General features: G+C 46.5%; 1 protein-coding gene across 1 annotated transcript in view; it reads right to left on the reverse strand.

Annotated features, from left to right (window-relative positions):
- DSCAM (DS cell adhesion molecule) overlaps positions 1 to 20830 on the reverse strand; it is a gene marked incomplete at its 5' end in the record, with an annotated part of 440423 nt that overhangs the window by 26139 nt on the left and 393454 nt on the right. The window contains 3 exons of the mRNA XM_081088248.1: positions 1216 to 1331; positions 7313 to 7343; positions 20374 to 20550. Of these exons, the coding sequence (XP_080944374.1) occupies positions 1216 to 1331; positions 7313 to 7343; positions 20374 to 20550 (324 nt within the window). The remainder of the gene's footprint in view (positions 1 to 1215; positions 1332 to 7312; positions 7344 to 20373; positions 20551 to 20830) is intronic.

The raw sequence follows: 20830 nt of genomic DNA on the forward strand, positions 1-20830 counted from the left end.
CAAGCCACAGGAAAGGGTTGCCCTGGGACCGAGTGCCAGCGAACACTTTCCAGAACAAACAGAGGCAGCCTTGGCAAACTGCCCTGGAGTCTGTTTCCATGGGTACTGGGAAGCTTGGTGATACTTCTGAGGCGAGGGGTTCTGGGAAGTAGCCTGCTGATATGGAAGCAGGCAGTTGGCAGGGGCCCCACCCAGCTTCTGCTCCCAACCATCTGTGTGACCTTGAAAACTATAAGACCTTGAAAACTACGTGACCTCTCTAAGTCCTGGTTACTCAGTTGTACCCTTTCCCTATGTGGGTTAGGAGGGTTAAATTAAATAATGCACATAAAGAACTTGTATGCATATATGCATAACCCACGGACACACAACAGTGTGGTGAAGGCCTGGGGCAGGGGCGGGGGCAGGCTAGAAGGGACTGATGGGGAAAACAGGGGGACATCTGTAATACTTTCAACAATAAAAAAAAAATAAATAAAAAAGAATTTTTAAAAAGTGTGTAGACAAGTACATGGCATGTAGAAAGCTCTCAATAAATGCAACCTATTCTTCCAGTCATTACTGCATGGAAATACGAAGTCTTGGATTCTGGAGCAAATGGAACTACCTGGGCGGGCAGTGTGGGTGGTGGACTTGGAGTGGAAAGAGGAGGGAAGGAGTCAAGACACCTGGGTCCTGGGCACACAAGTCCCCAAAGCCTTCCAGGTGTCTGTCTTGCCATTGTGGGACAAGGGAACTGTGGCCCCCAAAGCACTGGGAAGACACGGAGACTGTTATAGGTGCTGGGGGTGGGGAAAGAGCCCCAGCACAGACATTTGTCTGTTAGGTGTTCAGCAGAGTTGCGACGTTCCCGCTAATGGAGGCCTTGGTGGAGCTGATGGGGAGGGGACGGGGTGAGCTTCCAAGTGTGTGCCCTTCTAGGGTTGTTTGATCACAGGTGTTTGTTCTACAGGCTCTCCAGGGGAGGCCCGACGTGGATCAGAGTTGGGGACCTCCGATCTCGGGCAACCTCTGAGGTGGATACACGTTCATTCCCCACCACATTTGCTGGCTCTTATTATTCTCCTCAATAACAGTTCTCTAGCTTCCTACTTCTTTGCTCAGGCAGCATTCAAGATGCTCTCATACCTGCTACTTCCCACACCCCAGTGGGTGGGCTGAGAGGGCGTGGCTGTGGCAGCCACGTGGTGCAGAGTGGCCAGCGTGGCCCCTTACCGATGGTCTCCATCGTGTCTCTCTCTTCAATCAGAAGCTGGGCTCTGGGTATGTCGATGTGCATCCTCAGGGTCTGCTGCTGCTTGCTCAGGGTGTCCGAGGTCCGGGTGTTCTTGCTGGGAAGGAAGTAGGAGGGAGGCGTGAACACACAGAGCTCAGTGGTACATCACGCCCGCCTGTGCTTGCGTACCACCTTCGTTTCCTATCTAATGATGTGAATGCCTTGTGGGGAGGAGGGGGGAAGAACATGGCAGGAAAATGTTCCCTTTATTCAAAGTGTGTTTGTTCATAGTGCATTTCAGCAGTCAGTGGAGAGGTTCAGAAAATACAATTGCCAATGGAGCTTGAGTCTGTATCTATCAACAGAACTTTTGTAATTTCCCATTTCTTGTTCAGTGGGGGAAAGAGCGATTTTAAACCAACAACACTTTTATTGGTCAGGTAGGAGAGAGCCTGCTGACGGCCAGGGAGGAGGTGTGGGACCAGCCGTTCATCGGAGGGGGTCTGACTAAGGGATTTGCAGTGATAGCTGGTGGGGTTTTATTTTTGTTCTGGTAACAAAGCATCAACCTTGTTAGCTCCCCTGACATCCGCTCGGTGCTCCTAACAGGTACTGCATGTTAGACTAGAAGAAACCCCGCCATTACTGTAAGAACTCTATCTCAAAATTTGTGTGCCGGAAAATGACTCTTGGAGTGAGCTGCCTGATGATCACACATGAAAACAGGTAGTAAACGGCATGTGATAACCGCATTCAGTTACAGCCCGGAGTAAAAAAAAAAAAGCCTGCATGTTACACAAAAATACAAAAGAGGAGAAAGGCTTTAATGAGCCATCTGCACTGGAGAGCTGTGCTCCGTCTTTACAGAACTGGAAGGATCGGGCAGATTTTGAACATAATCCTCACTTACTGGAACACCCTCTGAGAGGCAGCTGTCATTCAGGGGTTTCAATCGATGTGGTAATCCACAAATCCAACTGAGGATTGTCAAGATCTGTTCTGAGACAGCTTTCTGGAGCCTAAATGATGATTTAGTGACAGTTCAGGGAGGATCAAGGGGGTGTCCCCTCTACATCTCAGTGCTTCTCCTCTGACCAAGCATTCACCAGGAATCCCAGATCCCTCCTTGCCCCCGAGAACTCTTGTCTACTCTTGAACCTTGTGGCTGAAGGAACGCTAATCCTGCGAAGGTCAAGGTCACTCGAGAGGCCATTAGACCTCTGCATAGGAAAGTCCAGGTTAATATCCTGAATATTTTATAATGGCCCTTGTTTTTCCACTTGTGTGTAAACAAAACTGCCCCCAAAAATAACCTCTTCTGCGGGGTGCATCATTCCTCCCCAGGACTTGACCTTGAACCAGATTTCCTGCTCCACAGATGAACAACTGGGTCATGTAGCTAGATTACGCTAATTACCCAGAGCCCAGATTCAAACGTGTTGGCCTGAATTTTTCACAAGGTCTGTATCCTCTTTTAGTTACCTAACTTTGTTCTCACTTTGTGTGTGGGTACGTTTTTTAAAACGAAGATCCAAATACTCATATGAAATGAAGAGCATTTCAGTGACCTGGGCTGTGGTTACATCATGCTTCGACAAGCTATTTCCCCCAAAACATATGGGAACTACTCCCTGGTGAATGCCGGAAGGACCTGTTTAGAAAGTTCACTAGGGACTTGAGCTTGTCCTTGTACCAGAAATAGAAGAGTGAGCCACTTCCCCCTGCTCCTCATGAATAGTTATGAGGCAGTTGCGGCTGCTCTGCTAACCAGCCAGGGACCCGGGGAAGGCTGTTCTTAGCAACCAGGGGTCTGCTGGCAGACTGAGGCAGGAAGCCAGCTACATGACTGTGCTGCCTCCTGGCCCGTGACACAGGTTCAGAATATGATTACACTTTGCGAAGTAGGACAATCAGAGCTGGAGGTAAATGGCTCCTCCAAGGACCTTTGCCTCAAAGCCCTGCAGCCAGAGGCAAAAAAAAAAAAAAGGCCCAATAAACCTAGAGAGCCAGGGCCTGATTGCTCCCCCCTCCCTTTGCAGTTGCTGAGCCTTTACTTAGAACACTCTGCACCCCACCCTCACCCTAGTACCCACAGGGCTGGCTCCCTCCCTCGCTCTTTTAGAAGGAGTGGGCTTGGCCATGTGTGGGAACTCCTCAGGCTTCCTCTCCCCATTCTCCGCTGAATCTGGTCTCCTTAGCACTGGATGTTCCCTAGCATATATTTAACGGGCTTTTCTATTATCTGTCTTCCCCACTGGAGTATAAGCTCTACAAGGGGTATTTTTCATCTATTCTGTTCCCAGATTCTCCCTAAAACTTAGAACAGTATGTGGCCAAAGTAGGTGCTCAATAAATACTTGTTGAAGGTTAGTGATAAACCACGTTTTGTGAGTTCAGTGTGAGCTGAGTGACAAACCCCAGAAGCTTTGCTTAAGGACAATAATATTCTCATTCTAAATGAGTTATTAGGTCCTGACTAAATTGTTTCTTTGCTTTAATTTTTGCTGCCATATTTTATAACCTATTGTTGTATGAAGGCTGGTTCTCTAAAATTATAACAATTGGTCATTAGAACAGCAGCCAACCTTAAAAAAAAAAATCTATTTAAAGAAACCTCATTTATGACCTGAAACAAGATTCCAAATGCTTTCATTATGAAAACAAAAATTGCCTCTTTTATATAATATAGGATCCTACTAACTATATTTGTTATTATTGAAATATAAGCTTCCACCACCCATTTGCCATCCGGTTGTCTGACTAACATGACAGAGCTGATGCTAGTCCATAGTGGATGGCATTCCCAGGGTTAGCCAATAAATTACTGCGGTTGCTATAACTTTTTAAAGTTTTACTGTTTCCTTAAGCTTGTGGGGAAACACTAATGAATACCTCTGCACATCACCCCCCTCTCCATCTGATATGGAACAATTTGTAAGTATAAAAGAACTAAGGCTATCAGAATCATGCCATCACAATCGCTGGGAGGGTTATTTATACAATGTGTACAAAAATATGAACATCAAAAACGCTAAATGAATTTAAACTCTCAATCTGAACCCTCGTCTGTTTACAACGAGCCCTTGCTAACATTGGTCCTTGGACAATAATCATGTGTTGGGTAGTGCCTTAAGGAGGCCACTCTCCCCTTTTAGAAAAGGAGTTTTCAAAAACTTCTTTTTGCTTATTCATATAAAAGGAAAATCCTTCCCATCTGGGCATGGTGGGTGGAGTGCCTCTTCTCCCCTTTCCTGGGGTGACTGGCTTGGGTGAGAGGGATGAGTGTCCAGTAGCATGAAGCCCACGGACTGGAGAAGGTGCCATGTGGGAGGGCCCCCAGAGCTCTGAGGTTGTCTCCGTTTGTCCTGCCTGTACCTGTCTGGCCCTGGGAGAGCTAATCCCGCTGAAACACACAGAACCTTCTTTGTGGGACATGGTTGGAAAATACATGTTACATTCACCAAGATCACAGAATGATAAAGCTAGGAACGATTTCCAATGGGTATTTTTAGGCAAGGGAAGTTGCACACAGAGAAGGAAAATGACACATCCAAGACCACCCAGCCAGCTGGTGGCAGAGTTAGGCCTAGAATGTAAACTGGTGGTACTATGTTCTTACTGCACCAGCTTGCTAACTCCTCAACTTCCTAAGAAAGCAGCCACAAAAACCAGGGACAGCGATTTCGTGGCCTTCTCTGTACTAATGCATGTGACTTGCCTGGACTTCCCCAGTCACATTCAAAATAAGGTTGGCCAGAGACTCACCAGGTCGGTGACAGGTCTGTTGTTGCTTACCCTGTTAGCCTAACTTAGACTGAACTGACTGCATGATTGAAAGCATTGCTTTTACCTCTAAATCAATCCCCAGAAATCCACATATTTGAGGAGCTTAGAAGCGCTCTTCCTTTCCAATCGCTTTCACCCTTTGGAGGAAAACTACCTCAACTACCTCAATTGGGAGCAATTACTAGTTTTAATGTTCCTACTTTTCACGTTGGCAAGTCAACTGGGAATAGCATTATTAATGCCTACTCACATCAACAGGTGGTCTTTCAACCACAGTAATTGCCCTATTAATGAAGAAGATGCTTTCTAATGTCTTGCTTGGGGCAAATGAGAAAGGGGAGGGCTGCATTCTAGGGCAGCAGAGAAGCTAAAAAATACCAAACCATCCGAACTAAACACATGCTGAACGTGTCAGGAAACAGACTCCAGTGTCTCGGGCTTTGGTCAGAGGCATGACCTATGGTTTGGGGTTGGATGGAGGCAGTGGGCAGGAGCTCTCTGAGAGGGTTACACATCAGGAAAGTGGCCTGGAGTGGGGATAGGGACAGGGCCCTGCTGTGCTGAGCCCAAGTGCTGCGCAGGCTAAAGGGACATCGTACGGAGCTCCAGTCAGCCATTATCAACCGGGCTGTGTCAGAGCATTTTCAAGAGAAGTCAGAAAGCCAAAATTCAATGTGAAATCTCTTGATTTCTACATGTCATCCATAAATTCATATTTTAAGTCTACATTATACAATGTATTAAGTAGATGAGTTATTTAAATCAAAGGACCGTGGCTTTTCCAGATGTTTTGTCAGATTTGCTCAACACAAGCGCACATGTGTCTGGGTGCTTCCGTGTGGCCACAGCAATGCCCTCCTACTCGCTTAGCAAACAAGCGCCGATTCTCACAAGAGCACGGACTCAAGACTTTTTGTGTAAATTGTCATGATCACATGCCAGTTTGATCTAGTGTGATGTGGTTAGATACTTTCTGTGAAGGAGATACTTTATAAGTCATTGGCATTTCTGAATTCTCTTCTCAGCTTCAGGTTCTTGCTCCAAGCCAGCTGACACTTTCACTGGATGCTTAAAAAGCATCCCGCATTCAACATGACCCATACAGGTCTTTTCATTCTCATCAACACACCAAGCCCCCACCCTGCAAAAAAAAAAAAAAAAATCCATACTTTGCAGCTATCTTCCTAATCTTGGCAAACACTTCCAATGTTCGTCTGATTGCTCACACCAAATATTTCAGAATTATCCTTGATTCCTCCATATCCTTTACCTACAGCTCACATTGTTTTACTACTTGGTGTGGCCAAACAGAGATGGCTGTGGGAAATGTAAGCCATGGGCCAATGGTAGCCCACCTCTACCTTAGGTCTTCAAAGGTCCTGGTGATTTGGGGCATGGGCTCTTTCTGAATAACAAAAATGTGCTAATTTTTTTATGTAAAGATGGGGAAGAAAATTAAAGCCAACTGTGGTGGGGTAGGCAGTAGGAAGAGACCCCATACCCCATTGTCTTTCTTTCCTACATGAGACATCCCCCACAATGGCAACCTCAAATTCACCAGTGGGGTCCCTGACATTTTTTCTTACCTGGTTCCTAGCCTCTGATTATTCTTTTTCCACTTTTGATTTAATCATTACAATATAAAATATTTGAAATGCAAATTTTGAGATATCTTCTATAGTTGTGAACATCTCCTTACTTTTTCAACTAGCTCTAGTCATTAATACTGAGTGGGGCAGAGTAAGTGCTGGGTGCTGCCAACCCGGTGACGACTTAGGCTATGACCTCCAAGGCAGGACGCGAACGGTATTTGCAGCAGAAGTTGGTGAGCGCTCTAGTGCAGGGCGCTGAAGGTGCCGAGGGAGCTGAGGGTAGGGAGGATCTTCCCTGATCAGCCCGTTGCCTTGGAAGAGCACAGGTACCACAAATTTCCGTTTGTGGTTCGCTCTTAACTCTTCTCTCGCTACCTCTGTTAGGAAGAAGGCTTGACCTCAAAGGTGGTATATTTGGGTTGGAGTAAAACCAAAGCCACTCACTTATAACGTGGCTCTTCTATTCCCAGGTCAATGGGGAACATTCTATCGGTTGAGTCCGGTCAACAAGAGAATACCTATGGCACGTATAAAAGTATAATATTTGCTATGCATATGCCCAACTGGGTATACATGAATATTCTGGTACATAGAATAGAAATTATATGTCAAAAAGAATACATCTTATCGATTTTAGACTGTCATTTAAAACATCATAAGGCAAGCTGTAAATTGTTCTTTTAAATATGATATCCAGAATGCTAGGTTTTATTCTTACCTCATGAGCATTTCAGCTAAACTCTTTGCATCTGGGGAAAGAAAGTTGACATTAGTGCATGATTAACAACTCATGAACATTCACTCATGCTTTTATGACAAATATTCTACAGAATCAGGTGACAATAGACATTTTGAAATGTGATTGTATACTCATATCACCACTAATAACCACAAGGTTAGTGGATTCCTTATTTCCTTATTTCTCCTACATGGGAGATATATATATGTTACATTACATATATATTTTCATATATATGTTTATGTGTATATATATGTTTTTACATTACAAAAAGCACATAATACTATAACACCCTAGAGCCATAAAAATTCTCAGACCCCTATTAAAGACTTTATTACAACCCATTTATTTGCCACTTTTAGAAAAACCCAACTTTATTTTTGGTTATAAAATTAAAAATTTTAAAGTAATTCATTTATACAATGTAAATTCTACTATTTTTGTTATCAAAATATCAAAATAAAATAGCTTAGGCACCATAGGTCACTAACAAAAGGCATTACTGTAGAGCTGGGGGGTCCCTTAGGTTGAACAAAGAATTGTGTAATTGGCATATCATTGTCTGGAAATTTGGCTGTTTATTTCAAACTCAGAAAAACATTTTTTCTTTATTTTTTTCCCTCTGAGGACATTGTTTACCAAGACCTCTTCTTACCACTCCCGACTAAAGTAATTCCTGCCTAACAATGACGTAGAAAAAACAAGTCTACTTTTAAAAAAAAAAATATTTTAGTGATTTTTTACAGAGAGGAAGGGAGAGGGATAGAAAGCTAGAAACATTGATGAGAGAGAAACATCGATCAGCTGCCTCCTGCACACTCCTACTGGGGATGTGCCCGCAACCAAGGTGCATGCCCTTGACCGGAATCGAACCTGGGACTCTTGAGTCCGCAGGCTGATGCTCTATCCACTGAGCCAAACCAGTTAGGGAAGTCTACCTTTTTTATGACATTGCTTTGACATTTTCATTGTCCTTAAAATATAATTTGTTTTTTTTACACATTTTGTCCTGGTAAAAATGAATGTTTCCTTTCTTAGAGGACAAAGGCTTTTTGCTTTCCTTTCATTGCTTTCTAAAAAGTTTTGATGTTAATAGTGTTACATGAACAGAACTTTCTGGAAGTGCCTTCAGTTGACTGTGTGACTGGCTGTACAGGGAAGAAATACATATGTTGGAGCATTTTTATATCATCTTTCATCTTTCAGGGGCTGACATTTAAATGCAATCATTTTCATGCTGGGGAGCAGCATGCCATTGCTGGGAAGTAAGGACAGTCACAGCGATCGCCACACGTGGGCTGGCACCCCCAGGATCCAAAGTCAGTCCTTCAAGCCAGCCATGCCAGTTCCCACTGCCCCCTTCTGCCTGGGCCTGCGTTTGTGCACAGATGGTTTCAGTCTGGGAAGGAAAGAGCTCCCTTCTATCCCACCCATATGGTGAAGCAAAGAAAGCAAAGCAGCATTAATTCCCCAGCTCATGCCTTTATATTTATCTGCACAAAGTAAACACACTGAGTTTCTTCTCTTCCTGAATGATTTAACACTTGCAAAGTAAATATACATATGCAAATGCCAGAGCTCGGGAATAATTAGCTCCATGCAACAACCACGCAGTGGCGGGTTCAACACTCTAAGAAAGAGGGGACATTGCCAAGACGTAAACATTGTGCCTCCGCTTCTGATGGGAAGGTAACTCGGACGCAAAGGTCTTCAGAAGGGACCTGCTTTCCTCATTTTGCTCACCGTTCTTTTTCTATTCCTGAGGTCAGTCAGCACAGGATTTTTTTCCTCCTGGGTTTTGTTTCATATCAATGTGCTAAGGAACTGCAGGGCCCAACAGGTGAGAACAGAGCTCCCTCAGACACTGGTGGGCTCGACCTTGTCCACAGCGTCTTCACTGAGGTTAAGCTGCTCCACAGGAGTAGGTGCCCAAGCCATTTTGATTTGCCCCTCCCCCTGCTTAGCATCTTAGAGCACATCTGTTTCTCTGTAAGTCTTAGCTACTATGTCCTCCTCCTGATTTCATCTGATGGTGTGAGAAAAATAACATTCATGGGAATTCACTTCTTCCATTGAGTTCACCTACGAGAAGCTCTGGTGGAGTTGTAAGCACAGGGAAGGGGTCTGGGTAGTTGCCTTCACATGTGAATGTCCCAATATTCTGGAGAGCGGGCACAGGGTGGGCTGGGCTCCGGGCTCCCAGTTGAGCACGTGCTGGGAGTCTGGATTGTGCCAGCTACTTTAGGACTGCTAGCTTGGGTTCCCTTGTATCAATCTCGGCCGGGAATCACGTCCTCATTCAGAAACCAGGAAACTGGGGCCCAGATAAGGTCAGTCATTAGCTGTAGCCAAGCGGGAAGTCCTAAGCAATGTCTGTTGGCTCAGACTCCTTTTTCATCACTATCCTATGTGTCATATCTCCAGGGACACACAGAAGAGCCGATGCCAAGTGCCAGCTGACTGATGGAGATGGTCACAGGAGACAAGGATGCCAGGTTGTCCCCATATTGGGGGGAGTATAGACTCAGATGGGAAGAGTGCTCCATGATGCAGAGGTAGTGTGCATTTGAATTGTGAGCTCCTCAGGAAGCAAGGGGTTGGGCAGTTAGTTGGACAGCACAGAGTCACTTCCAGGGTGGTTGTGAATTGGGAATGGGCAGTACATTGAGCAACTAAGGGGATGTGACTGTGTGCTACTGAATATAATCTGGAAGCTTTTCAGTGTCCCAAGAGGAGAAGCGGAAGGAAGGCAGAGGTGGTGGGGGGTAGGGGTGGGTGCTATAAATTAGCACAAACAGGCCATCAGAGAGCTCAGAAGGGGGACTGGGGCGTGAACTGGTTGGCAAAGGTGAGAGGCCTTGAGGGTTGGCTTAGAGGACTGCAGGGAGCAGGGAGTAGATGACATCACAGTAGATAGAGGGTGTGGGTACAGAGCGACAGTAGGAAGTTCAGGGAGACAGCAAGACTAGGGCTGGGAGTGAGGTAACACAAGGACAGGAACAGGAGTCTAGAAGGATATGGAAGCAGCAATTCGGGTAGAGCCTGAGGTCCTTGGCTTCAAACAAGCTTGAGTACTTAACATATTATACAAAGTTGGAGTCACTAGGTGAAGCTGTTCAAGGCACATTTCAAATCAAGTTTGGGAAAGATATCAGGGCTGAGATGAGGCTCAGGGTCTTATCTGAGAAGAAGAAGAAGAAGAACAAGAACAACAACAACAAGAACAATGACAAGAACAAGAACAAGAAGAACAAAAGAGATAAAAATATGAACAGTAAAATGTCAATAAATACATATCTATCAACAATTGAATCTAAAAATCAAAATAAATGAACAAGGCATCTAAAGAATAAATTATTGAACAAAATAGAAACAGAGGCATGGAAACACAGAACATACTGAAGAATCTCAGCAGGAAGAAGGGCGGGAAGGAGGGTGGGTGGGAAGAGATTAACCAAAGAACTTATATGCATATATACACTACCTCTGGACATGGATAATAGGGTGATGAAGGCCTGAGCTGGGGTGGGAACTAGGTGAAAGGGGGTAATGGGTGAGGGGGGAAAGGGGGATGTCTGTAATACTCTCAACAACACAGATTTTTAAAAAATCATGGAATCAGAGAGTCTTATGAACATTAAAGAATTTTCAAATCAGCCTCCTAATAAATGTTTGAGTCCCTCCCCTGGTGTCTTGGACAGATGTTAAAATGAGCGAGGCCGTTGGTGCTCCAGGGAAGGGGTCCATGATGCCACTGCACATACAGTGCCCCACCTTCATTCCCAGGGTTGACCTGCCTATCAAGCCTGGTGGTCTCTCCCACCTCAACTTGTCTTCATGGGACCACTGCTTTGTTCTGTCTCCTTAGTCCAAACCTCATTTACTGATCAACAGTTCCCTCCCTCATCTCCCCAACTTCAGTCTCTCAGCACTCTAAGTGACATTCACACTGCAGCAAGGGTGTTAGACCCGAAACACCCTCTACTGTGTCACACCCATGTTTGGGAACTCTCAAAGGGACCTCCCGGCGAATGGGACCCCTCAGCACAGTGCCAGCCTTCGTGTGCTGGTCCCACATTGTCTGTCTAGCCCTTCGGACCCCAAACCTCTCTCTGAGTGTCTCACATGTTCTGCAGAAAACCCATCACTCTGTTCCCCCAAGGCCTCCCACACCTTCTGGAAACATTCACAAAGCATCCGACTATGTCCATGGAGAGGCCATGTCTGTTTCTTGGTGTCTGCTTTCTGTTTTCCAGGTTGAATCCTCTCATTTTCTCAACCTCTCCTCAGATGACAAAATTTCTAAGTAATTCTCGTGGGCCTCTCCTCTATGAAAGACCTGTGATTTCAGACTGTCCTTTATTAAATGAGGCTGAGCACAGAACCGGGGAATTGTTTGACGTCCTCCTCATACACCAGTAAGAACACGATGCTCATTATATGTGTTGCAAATGAATTTTCACAACTTGCATAGAAGTCTTTACAAGTCTCCCTAGTACATTTTATCTCCTTGGTTCCAGCTTTTTGAAGTCTTTACAATTTGGATTATTCTTCCCTCTAATACATTAGCTTTCCAACCCGGATTTATGCGAACTCAAGATCGGCCCGGCCTGCCCTTATTCCGGCAATAGCCTGGAGCCCCTTATTAATCAGCCTTGTCAACACGCCCAAGGGAGGCCTCCGGGGACCCCTGCCATTTCCTAACTGCTCACACACCATCCTTTCTATAACCCAAACTAGTTTATTTCAATCTACAATTTCTAGAATTTACTGTCTTTGAAAATGGGTATAGAGTATAAATATTTTCTAACAAGTTTAGTTTGACTCTTCAAAGATTATCCACAAAGGTTTTGGGTTTATGTCTGTAAAAAAAAATTTTTTTTAAATATATTTTGTTGATTTTTTACAGAGAGGAAGGGAGAGGGATAGAGAGTTAGAAATATTGATGAGAGAAACATCGATCAGCTGCCTCCTGCACACTCCCTACTGGGGATGTGCTCGCAACCAAGGTACATGCCCTTGACTGGAATCGAACCCGGGACCCTTCAGTCCGCAGGCTGACGCTCTATCCACTGAGCAAACCGGTTACGACTGTCTGTAAAATTTTTGCTCAGAATTCTAAAATATTAGGATTTTGGAGGTCTACGGACTGGACCTCATGACACCTTCCGTACTCGTCCCAGTGGGGACAATGGTTTTCCCTTCGGTGGACGGTCCCAGCAGTGACTGGTGTCACAGCATCCTGCTTGTTACTTGGCAACTATATCGTAGTTTGCTGTAAACATGGTTTGCATTCCCCTACCAGCGAGGGGTTGGGAATGTTATTTAATTTAAATCAATTTATTTTATTTTATTTATTTATTTTTCTTATTCTTGGTGTTTCATTTATTTCTTATTAGATTTTGGTGTGTGCTTTTTTAAAAAAAGTAAAACTCCACTTCTAAAAAGGCTTAAAGACAATTTACAGAAATAAAACATAAAGTATTAATTTAAATCAATTTAAATGATCAGGGGCTCTGATTATTTTTTCCAATCCTTTCCTCCCTCCCTCCCCCCTCCCTCTCTTCCTCCCTCCCTCCCTTACTTCCTCCCTCCATCCCTCCTTCCCTGCCTCTCCTGACTCTCAGTCTGCACTTTCTGGCTTGCCCAGCACTCCTCTTGCTGCACATCAAACAGGGCAGGTGCTGTGCCTGCCAGCTGTTGGTACGAGAACATCGTCCCAAGCCTCTTCTTCTTGCCCAACACGCTAAACAGCCTTTGATGTTGCCAGTCACATTTTCCCACGAATTGCGGCTCAATCTGAGCTTTAGACTTTGTGACAACTTTCTCCAACCACCTCCTACTCCTCCATATCTGTCCTTGGCTCCTGCTCCCCACTTAACCTTTCGGGTCAGGAAATAATGCCAAAATACCACCAGGAGAGTCTAGTTGTACTAAAATGTGGAAGAAGGAATTTCAAAAAATACCACTTGCTCACTCTCTGAATGCACAAGGAAATGATGACTGAGGTGGATTTGATGATCAGAAGGTGACTGGTCCTCTGCCTGCAGGAGCACAATTTCATGTGGGGGGTGTGGGTAGAAGTGACACGTGAGGAGATGGGAGCCATGGAGGGGCAGGGCAGCTGAATACAGAATACTTTCCAAGAATTCAAGGGGGGAAGAGGTAGAGAGAAGGGCAGCAAGTTGAAGATATGCAAACTAGAAGGGAGACTTTTTTTAAATATAGGGGAAGCCTGAGGAGTAGTGAAAATAGAAATTGAAAAAGAAAGAAATCAAATATTTTTGATGGGAAAAATAAAATGATAAAGTAGCTATGGATACTCTGTTCATACATCTCCTGATTCTGTTTCATTGATAAACATTTTTTAAAAAATATATTTTATTGATTTTTTTACAGAGAGGAAGGGAGAGAGAGAGAGAGTTAGAAACATCGATCAGCTGCCTCCTACACACCTCCTACTGGGGATGTGCCCACAACCAAGGTACATGCCCTTGACTGGAATCGAACCTGGGACCTTTCAGTCCACAGGCCGACACTCTATCCACTGAGCCAAACCAGTTAGGGCTGATAAACCTTTTTAAACTAACTTAATATTGATGAAACAGACTATTTCTTTTTTGAATATCCCAAAGTCTGAGAAAGTTTCACAGAAAGAAATGTGGGGTAGGCGACAGTGAGCTGGGCTCCCCGAGTTCCATCATCATTGATCTATAATTCCGGACAAGTTCCCTTCCATTCTCATGTCAGCAAAATAGGGCACAATGATGTCAGGCTTACACATGACCTATTTGCACAGCGAGTAAGAGGCGGAGACAAGATAGTGTGCAGCACAGCGCTACGGAAGAGGAAGAAGACGGGGCCCTCTGCTGATTAACTCACGGTTCAATGAGTTCCTTGGAAGAGGCATCCCCAGCCGGGTCAGAAGCATCCCAGCATGGCTCCCTCCATCCCTGTGTTCCTTTTGTGGACCAGGGACCATCGCTCCCACCGTGGGTCTGCACATGGCGTGGACGTCCCTACCAGCACGGTGGCACAGGGCACATTGCAGCAGAGAGCGGGCGCAGGGAGGCTCAGGCCCTGCACTGTGCCAGTGTCAAGAGTCTGAGCTGCCTCATATCTCACACGCTCACATATGTCTTTAAAAAAGAGGACTCTCAGCCACATGATAACATTTTCATTTCTGAAGTGCTAGCTAAGCAACATGGAATGTACCTCAACTAGACAGCCACCTGCACACACCCTGAAAAACAAAAGGCCAATGGCGGGGATTGGGGGTGTGGGGTGTGGCAGACCTTACCCTGCACTTTAGCATCTATCAATCATTCTTATTTGCAAGCTTCCTCACAGAAATCCCTGCTTTTCCATGGGATCGAGATGGGTGTCATAAAGCAGCTATTTCATAGGGGCCATATGCCTGCATTTAAGTTTTGACAATATCACAAAAGGACGTCCAATAATCAGCATGTTCAAATGAAAGGGGATTCAAAAACAAAATAAATACCCGAAGAAGAAGACCATCGATACCTGCCACCTGAGAACACAAACACAGACAGGACAGACACCAGGCAGGACAGACCTCCATGGCTCATGCCAGCTCTCTTGCTCCCGACAGGACACTCCCTGGTCCTCACTCACTGGTCCTTAACCCTGCTGTCACCCACTATTTCTTTGCCTCCACTCTCTAATACAGAACCCTTGTTACTTAGCTCTGCCTAACAAGTTTGGAGATTTGAAAGGATGGTTTTGTTAAGAAATTAAGCAAAGAAAGAAAGAACAGGAGGAAGGAAGGGAAAAGGGAGGAAGGAAGGAAGGGAGGGAGGAAGGATGGGAGGGAGGGAGGGAAGAAGGAAGAAAACACCAAGAAAAAACCAAGAGTTTCAGAGAACATGGCTCTGAGCCCATCAAAACCACTTTGGACATTTGTTGGCTTGGCGATGAAGTCTCCAGGCTGCACTCCCAATTTCTTCACCCACAAATACAGAGCAAAAGTAGGTTTAGAGTTATGAGTGTGTGGAACACAGAGTTTATTCTTGTATTATTACTTATTAACCATTGTATTATTTTCTACACAAACAACTGTATACCAACTTTTGCCCCGCCCTGTATTGTGTCTCCCACGCACGGAGCTCCTCGGACCGGTGTCCTTCATCCTCATTGACTCAAAGTCCACCTCAGGTCTGTGGGTCCTTGGGCTCCTGGGTGCACACTCCTCCCCCTTCAGATTCATCAAGTTCAGGCCATTACAGAGGAGGAGAGCTTTCACCTCAGTTGCAGAGCAGATAACTGACATCTCAGAACTCAGAAAACGCTGGAGACACCTCATGGCCCAGCCTTACACTGTGCCCGTGCAGAACCATGGGCCGAATGCTCTCTGCGGATGGCCTTCTGGACTGACCGGCTTCATAATATGAGGCCATTTCAAAACAAGTTTAACAAAGGGAAGAAGGACATTTGCCACAGAAGCATGGTCACATTTTCTATCACCCACTGATCTTTATCTGTAGCTTATCTGAAGTCTTGGAAGTAGCTTTATGGCTTGGCACGTGGTGGCTGTGCCAACATAACTCTGCACCCTCTCGGGTAAACTCCTTCAAGGAGGAAGCTTTTAGTGATCCCAGAGTTGATTACTTGGCATGGGGATCACTTTTTTATAAGGTTAGGGCTGCTGGGATCCGTGGCCCAGCCAGTGACTCATCCTATAACCTTGCCCTTCAAAGGGTTTAGAAGTGGGAAAATCAGGGCATCATTAAAAGCAAACTGTGGCTTCTGAACTCCTGGATAAGGTTAGAGATGGAAAAAATGTAGCACTCACAGACAATTTAGACGTTAGGAGGTCGCTATGCTCTAAAATTAGTAAAGTGCTCAGGAAGAGAGAATATAGGTTGGCTAAATTGCTTGAGTCCCATTTTCTTTCTTCTCTCTCGCTCTCTTTCTCTCTCTCTCGCTCTCTTTCTCTCCCCTCTTTTTTTCCCTTCCTTTTTCCCCTTCCTTCCTTCCATCCTTCCTTAAAAAACATATTGTTGTATCCACCTAACTAGGTTGCTTGTCTATATTGTAAAACATACCCTGCTTGTAAACATTTAGTCATTTCTAGCAATCAGAGTCAACAGTATGAAGTTGGCCTCGTGTAGTAACTTTAACAGTGTCCACTAGTAACCCCTACAATATTTGTCTATAATCCAAATTTTCTCATTCTCATTTTTGATCCTGATTGCTGATTGCTCAGACAACTTTGACATATTAGAAATGTCCTTATTTTGGACAATAAAAAATATTGTATGGAGCAACTCCATAGATGCTGCAAATACATTTGAACTCATTCTGACCAAGGCACAGAATCTGTGCCTTATGTGGGTCAGGTTGTAATTGGGCGATTCTGCTAGTGAACTCTGTTTAATACAGAGGCACCTAGGATATTAAACTCTGTGCCTGTCTGTAATTTCCCTCCCTGTTGTTACTTAACATCTCAGGGCCCTGTAGGACTAACAGACAAAGGTCTTTCTGGGGCAGGGCCTGGCCTTTCAGAAAGTCCTAGCCACTCTCTCCTATATGGGACACTTCTCACAGTCACAGGACCATGACCCTGTCCCTCACAGGCCTTGGTTCACAGCCACAAGTGGCCAAGGCGATAGTTCTGGGACAGAGTCTTCATAATCTTTTCTTTCTGGGACCTAGTCAAGCCCGGGGGATAAGTAGAAACGGTTAAGAGGATTTTCCTATGGGGTTTAAGAAATGTTGCATCTGGCACATGGTAGATAACAACGGTTTGTTGAATTGAATGTGTTTGAGTGCATCCGCATTAAAACTCGCCCTCAGGAAGCGGATGGAACTGGGTCCGGCACTTGGCATTCTCGCTGCCCTCCTCTCAGAGCCTGGAGGTGGAGCCTTTGTTAACACGTCAAAAACGCAAGTCTGCAGAGAGATGCCTTTGTCCCGGGCAAGCGGCTGCTCCTCCGCATCCCTCATGAACGCATCCTCTCTGCCACAGCAATCACTTTCTTCCTCCTGAAACCCTGGTGCAGGCTCTGTTTTTTTCTCTGACACAAAGGGAACAACCGTTTCTGGGGAATGAAAGCCCGCACTCCCTGAGGTGAAGTACTGCTTTCCTCACCAGGACCCTCTACAAACCGTGGCATCCAGAACTAGAGGTGCCTGCAGTAAAAACGTCAGTTCCAGCAGATTTCCTGGACAGAGCCCTTGTAAAGCAGTAACTAACTTACAGGAATGATGAAGAATGAAGGTCAAGGGGGCACAGCCCCCCATCAGACTAACCCCAGTGTCTCAGCAAGAGCCAGCAACAGCTCTACCGTCTTTCCTTGCTCTCGGCAAGGAAAGTGAGGCTGGGCACTGAAGTCAGAAGTAGAATCTACACTAATAAAAGAGAAACATGCAAATTGGTGTCACTCCGCTATGCCCACCAGCCAATCAGAGTGGCTATGCAAATTAACCCAACAAAGATGGCGGTTAATTTGCATATGCAGGCACGGAGCAAAGACTGAAGGCTCCGGCCAGAGTGAAGACTGGAGACTGAAGACTGAAAAGGCTTGGCTTCTCCCCTGCAGCCGGACCAAAGGTCTGGGTCCCGGTGCCGGAGGAAAACTGGTGCCGGCAGCCAGGGGAAGGAAGGCCTATTGTGCGAATCTTTCTGCAATGGGCTGCTAGTCTATATGTATAAAAGCCTAATATGCTAATTGTCCCTCTGACCATTCGACCATTGGACCAGTCTGAAGCGCACTGACCACCAGGGGGCAGATGCTCCAACCAGTAGGTTAGCTTGCTGCTGGGGTCCGGCCAATCAGGACTGGGCGAGATGGGCTCGGCATGCCCTGGAGCCCTTCCATGGCCCCAGTCATGCACCAGAGGGGTCCCTCAGCCTGGCCTGCACCCTCTCGCAATCCGGGATCCCTCAGGGGATTTCAGAGAGCCGGTTTCGGCCCAATCTCCACAGGTCAGGCAGAGGGACCTCACTGGTGCCTGAATCCATGCACTGGGCCTCTAGTAGCTGGGAAACAGTAGCTGGGAAGGAAGGAGGAAGCATGGGGCCAAGGGAGAGAAGCAAAGGTGAACTTAGCAGATGGCTTTGGTGTTGGGAAGGATTGCCTCGACTTTAACCCATTTATCCAGACCCTCACTGTGTGTATAAAAAAAATGAAATATGGGCAATTCATAGTTTTCTAAATGCAACCAGGCTGCCTGCATTCCACAAGGACAGACCCTTCTTGTCTGTCTGTTGTTGGCTCCTCAATAATAATGTCCCTCACAGTCCAGGAGACTGTTTTCTGTGAGAGAGGGTTCGCCACACATCCCTCTGGGCTTTCAGTGGCAAACACTGGAAATGAAACCCAGCCCAGCTCAGCTTTTGCTGCATTTCTCAGCACACCGGGCAATGATGTATTTTCGTGGTGCTGTATCGTGGAGCTCCCAGCTGACCTCTCCATTTCTCCCCATTAATCACTCCTTGTCTTGTGCTTATGTAGAACCTGGAGCCCCATTTTAGCATTTGTGACATTTTTGGTTCTATTCCCAGCAGATGCAGTGTGTCTCCCACCTGCACTAAACCCACGGTTCCCAGGCTCTTTGGTTCCATGTCTGCACATTAAACATCTGGGGCAAGGGTAGGGTCTGAGACATCACCAGGTCAAGGGGTAACGCATTACAGGGCCTGTTTCAATGAGCTTGGGGGGTGCGTCGGAAGCTTCGGGCTGCAGAAGATTTAAACGGAAGGATGGTTAAGTGTACAGATGGAGTGCAGGGCACTTCAAATACTGTAACTATTGGCAGAGTGGAGACAAACTGGTAGCAACATGTGTTAGAGTCACATAGAGGGGAGAGTGGTGGGAGGCAAAGACAGGCAGAAATGTCACCGTGTCCTGCTGCTCTAACTGGATGGTGGTCGATTTAAGGGTTTGCAGAGGAGTGGATGTTTTCCACATGAATCCTCAAGGTTCAGGATATCACAGATGTGGTTTTTTGAGGGGGGAGCGGGGAGCGTAATCCCAGATTTGTTCCTCAAATGCCGCTTTGAAGAATACACAGAGCCCTGCGAGATGGGATCCCCACTGCACTGACCACACACGCGAACAACTCAGAGATGCATTTTGCCGAAAGGAGGCCCGTTAAACACTCTGACAGTGCAGAGCGGAGGACTGGGCCGCACTTGTCCAGCACAGGTTTTGTGTCTTAAAGAACTCGCTGTCCTCACACCGCAGAGCAAGGGCAAGTGTGGGCTGTTGGCCAGGCTTGGACGCAGCCTCCGCCCAGAGCTCAGCAGTGCCGGGCGTCACAACGGTGGGGCCTGCCAGCCAGGTGCTCACCCGGCCTGGGTGCCCGTTCTCCAGGATTTGTCCTTAGTTAGAGAGAAACTCTTACTCCGCACTTCAGCTCCAATTTCTGATTCAGAAAAGTGTTTGTTTTCTGCCTTGTCATGCTCTACGTGTACCATCAGCCTTCAGTTTCTAATTCCTGCCTATAAAATAGTTCCCATCCTGCCCGGCCCGGGTGGCTCAGTGGTTAAGCATCAACCTAGGAACCAGGAGGTCACAGTTCCATTCCCGGCCAGGACGCAGGTCCGGGTTGTGGACTCGATCCCCAGTGGGGGCTGTGCAGGAGGCAGCCGATCCATGATTCTCTCTCATCATTGATGTTTCTACCTCTCTCTCTCTTTCCCTCTCCTTTCCTCTCTGAAATCAATAAAAACATATTTTAAAAAATAGTTCTCATTTGCAGAACACATCTGACAGGTCTTCTCAGAGGAAGGCTACTTGGTGCATCATGGCCTTGCTGAAAATGAATGAAACTGGGGTTGAAAACTCATGAGGAATCGCTGTCTTTGCCTACGCATGTCTGGGGTTTAGGAGACTGACTGTCACTCCATTTCTGAGCGACTGAGCAGTAAGGTTGTGCAACCTTCCCCCCCCCCCCCCCGAAGGCTCTGCAGTCTTGCTGCAGGGTCATCACAGGGCCGGGCAGGGGGGACTGGCTCAGGGGGGACCAGTCGAGCGACCGCGGGCCTGGGTGGCGGCCCGGCCCGGACTCACCTCTCAGCCGCTTCAGCCTCTGCTCCCGCCGGCGCCTCCGCACCACCAGCAGGAGCACGAACAGCAGCAGGACCCCGACCAGGATGCAGGAGATGGTCACCAGCATCTTGAGCCCCGCGTTGGTCGTCAGCCCTTCTTCGCTTTGGACAACGGACTTAATGAGTGGAGGGATTGTACCTGAAAGCAGGGCGGTGATGTTAGGTGGCTGTTAATGAGGTCGGCATGGCGGAGTTTTAGGGATGACGGGTTATAAGGATCGCGCCATGTGATCCGAGGTGTCGGCGGTGATGGGGGGCGAGGGGAGTCTTTATCTAGGTTCTTGCTGACTGATCTACGCGCTCACGCCCTTCCTTCCGCCCAACTTGCAACTTAGTCTGCAGTACATCAGCTCGGATCAGCACCAAGGGCAGAGCGCGCTGCTTTGAAAGAGACTTCGTTTCGCAACGTCCTGCTGGCT

Source organism: Myotis nattereri (assembly GCF_964212035.1).
Source record: "Myotis nattereri genome assembly, chromosome: 3".
Taxonomy (NCBI): Eukaryota; Metazoa; Chordata; class Mammalia; order Chiroptera; family Vespertilionidae; genus Myotis; species Myotis nattereri.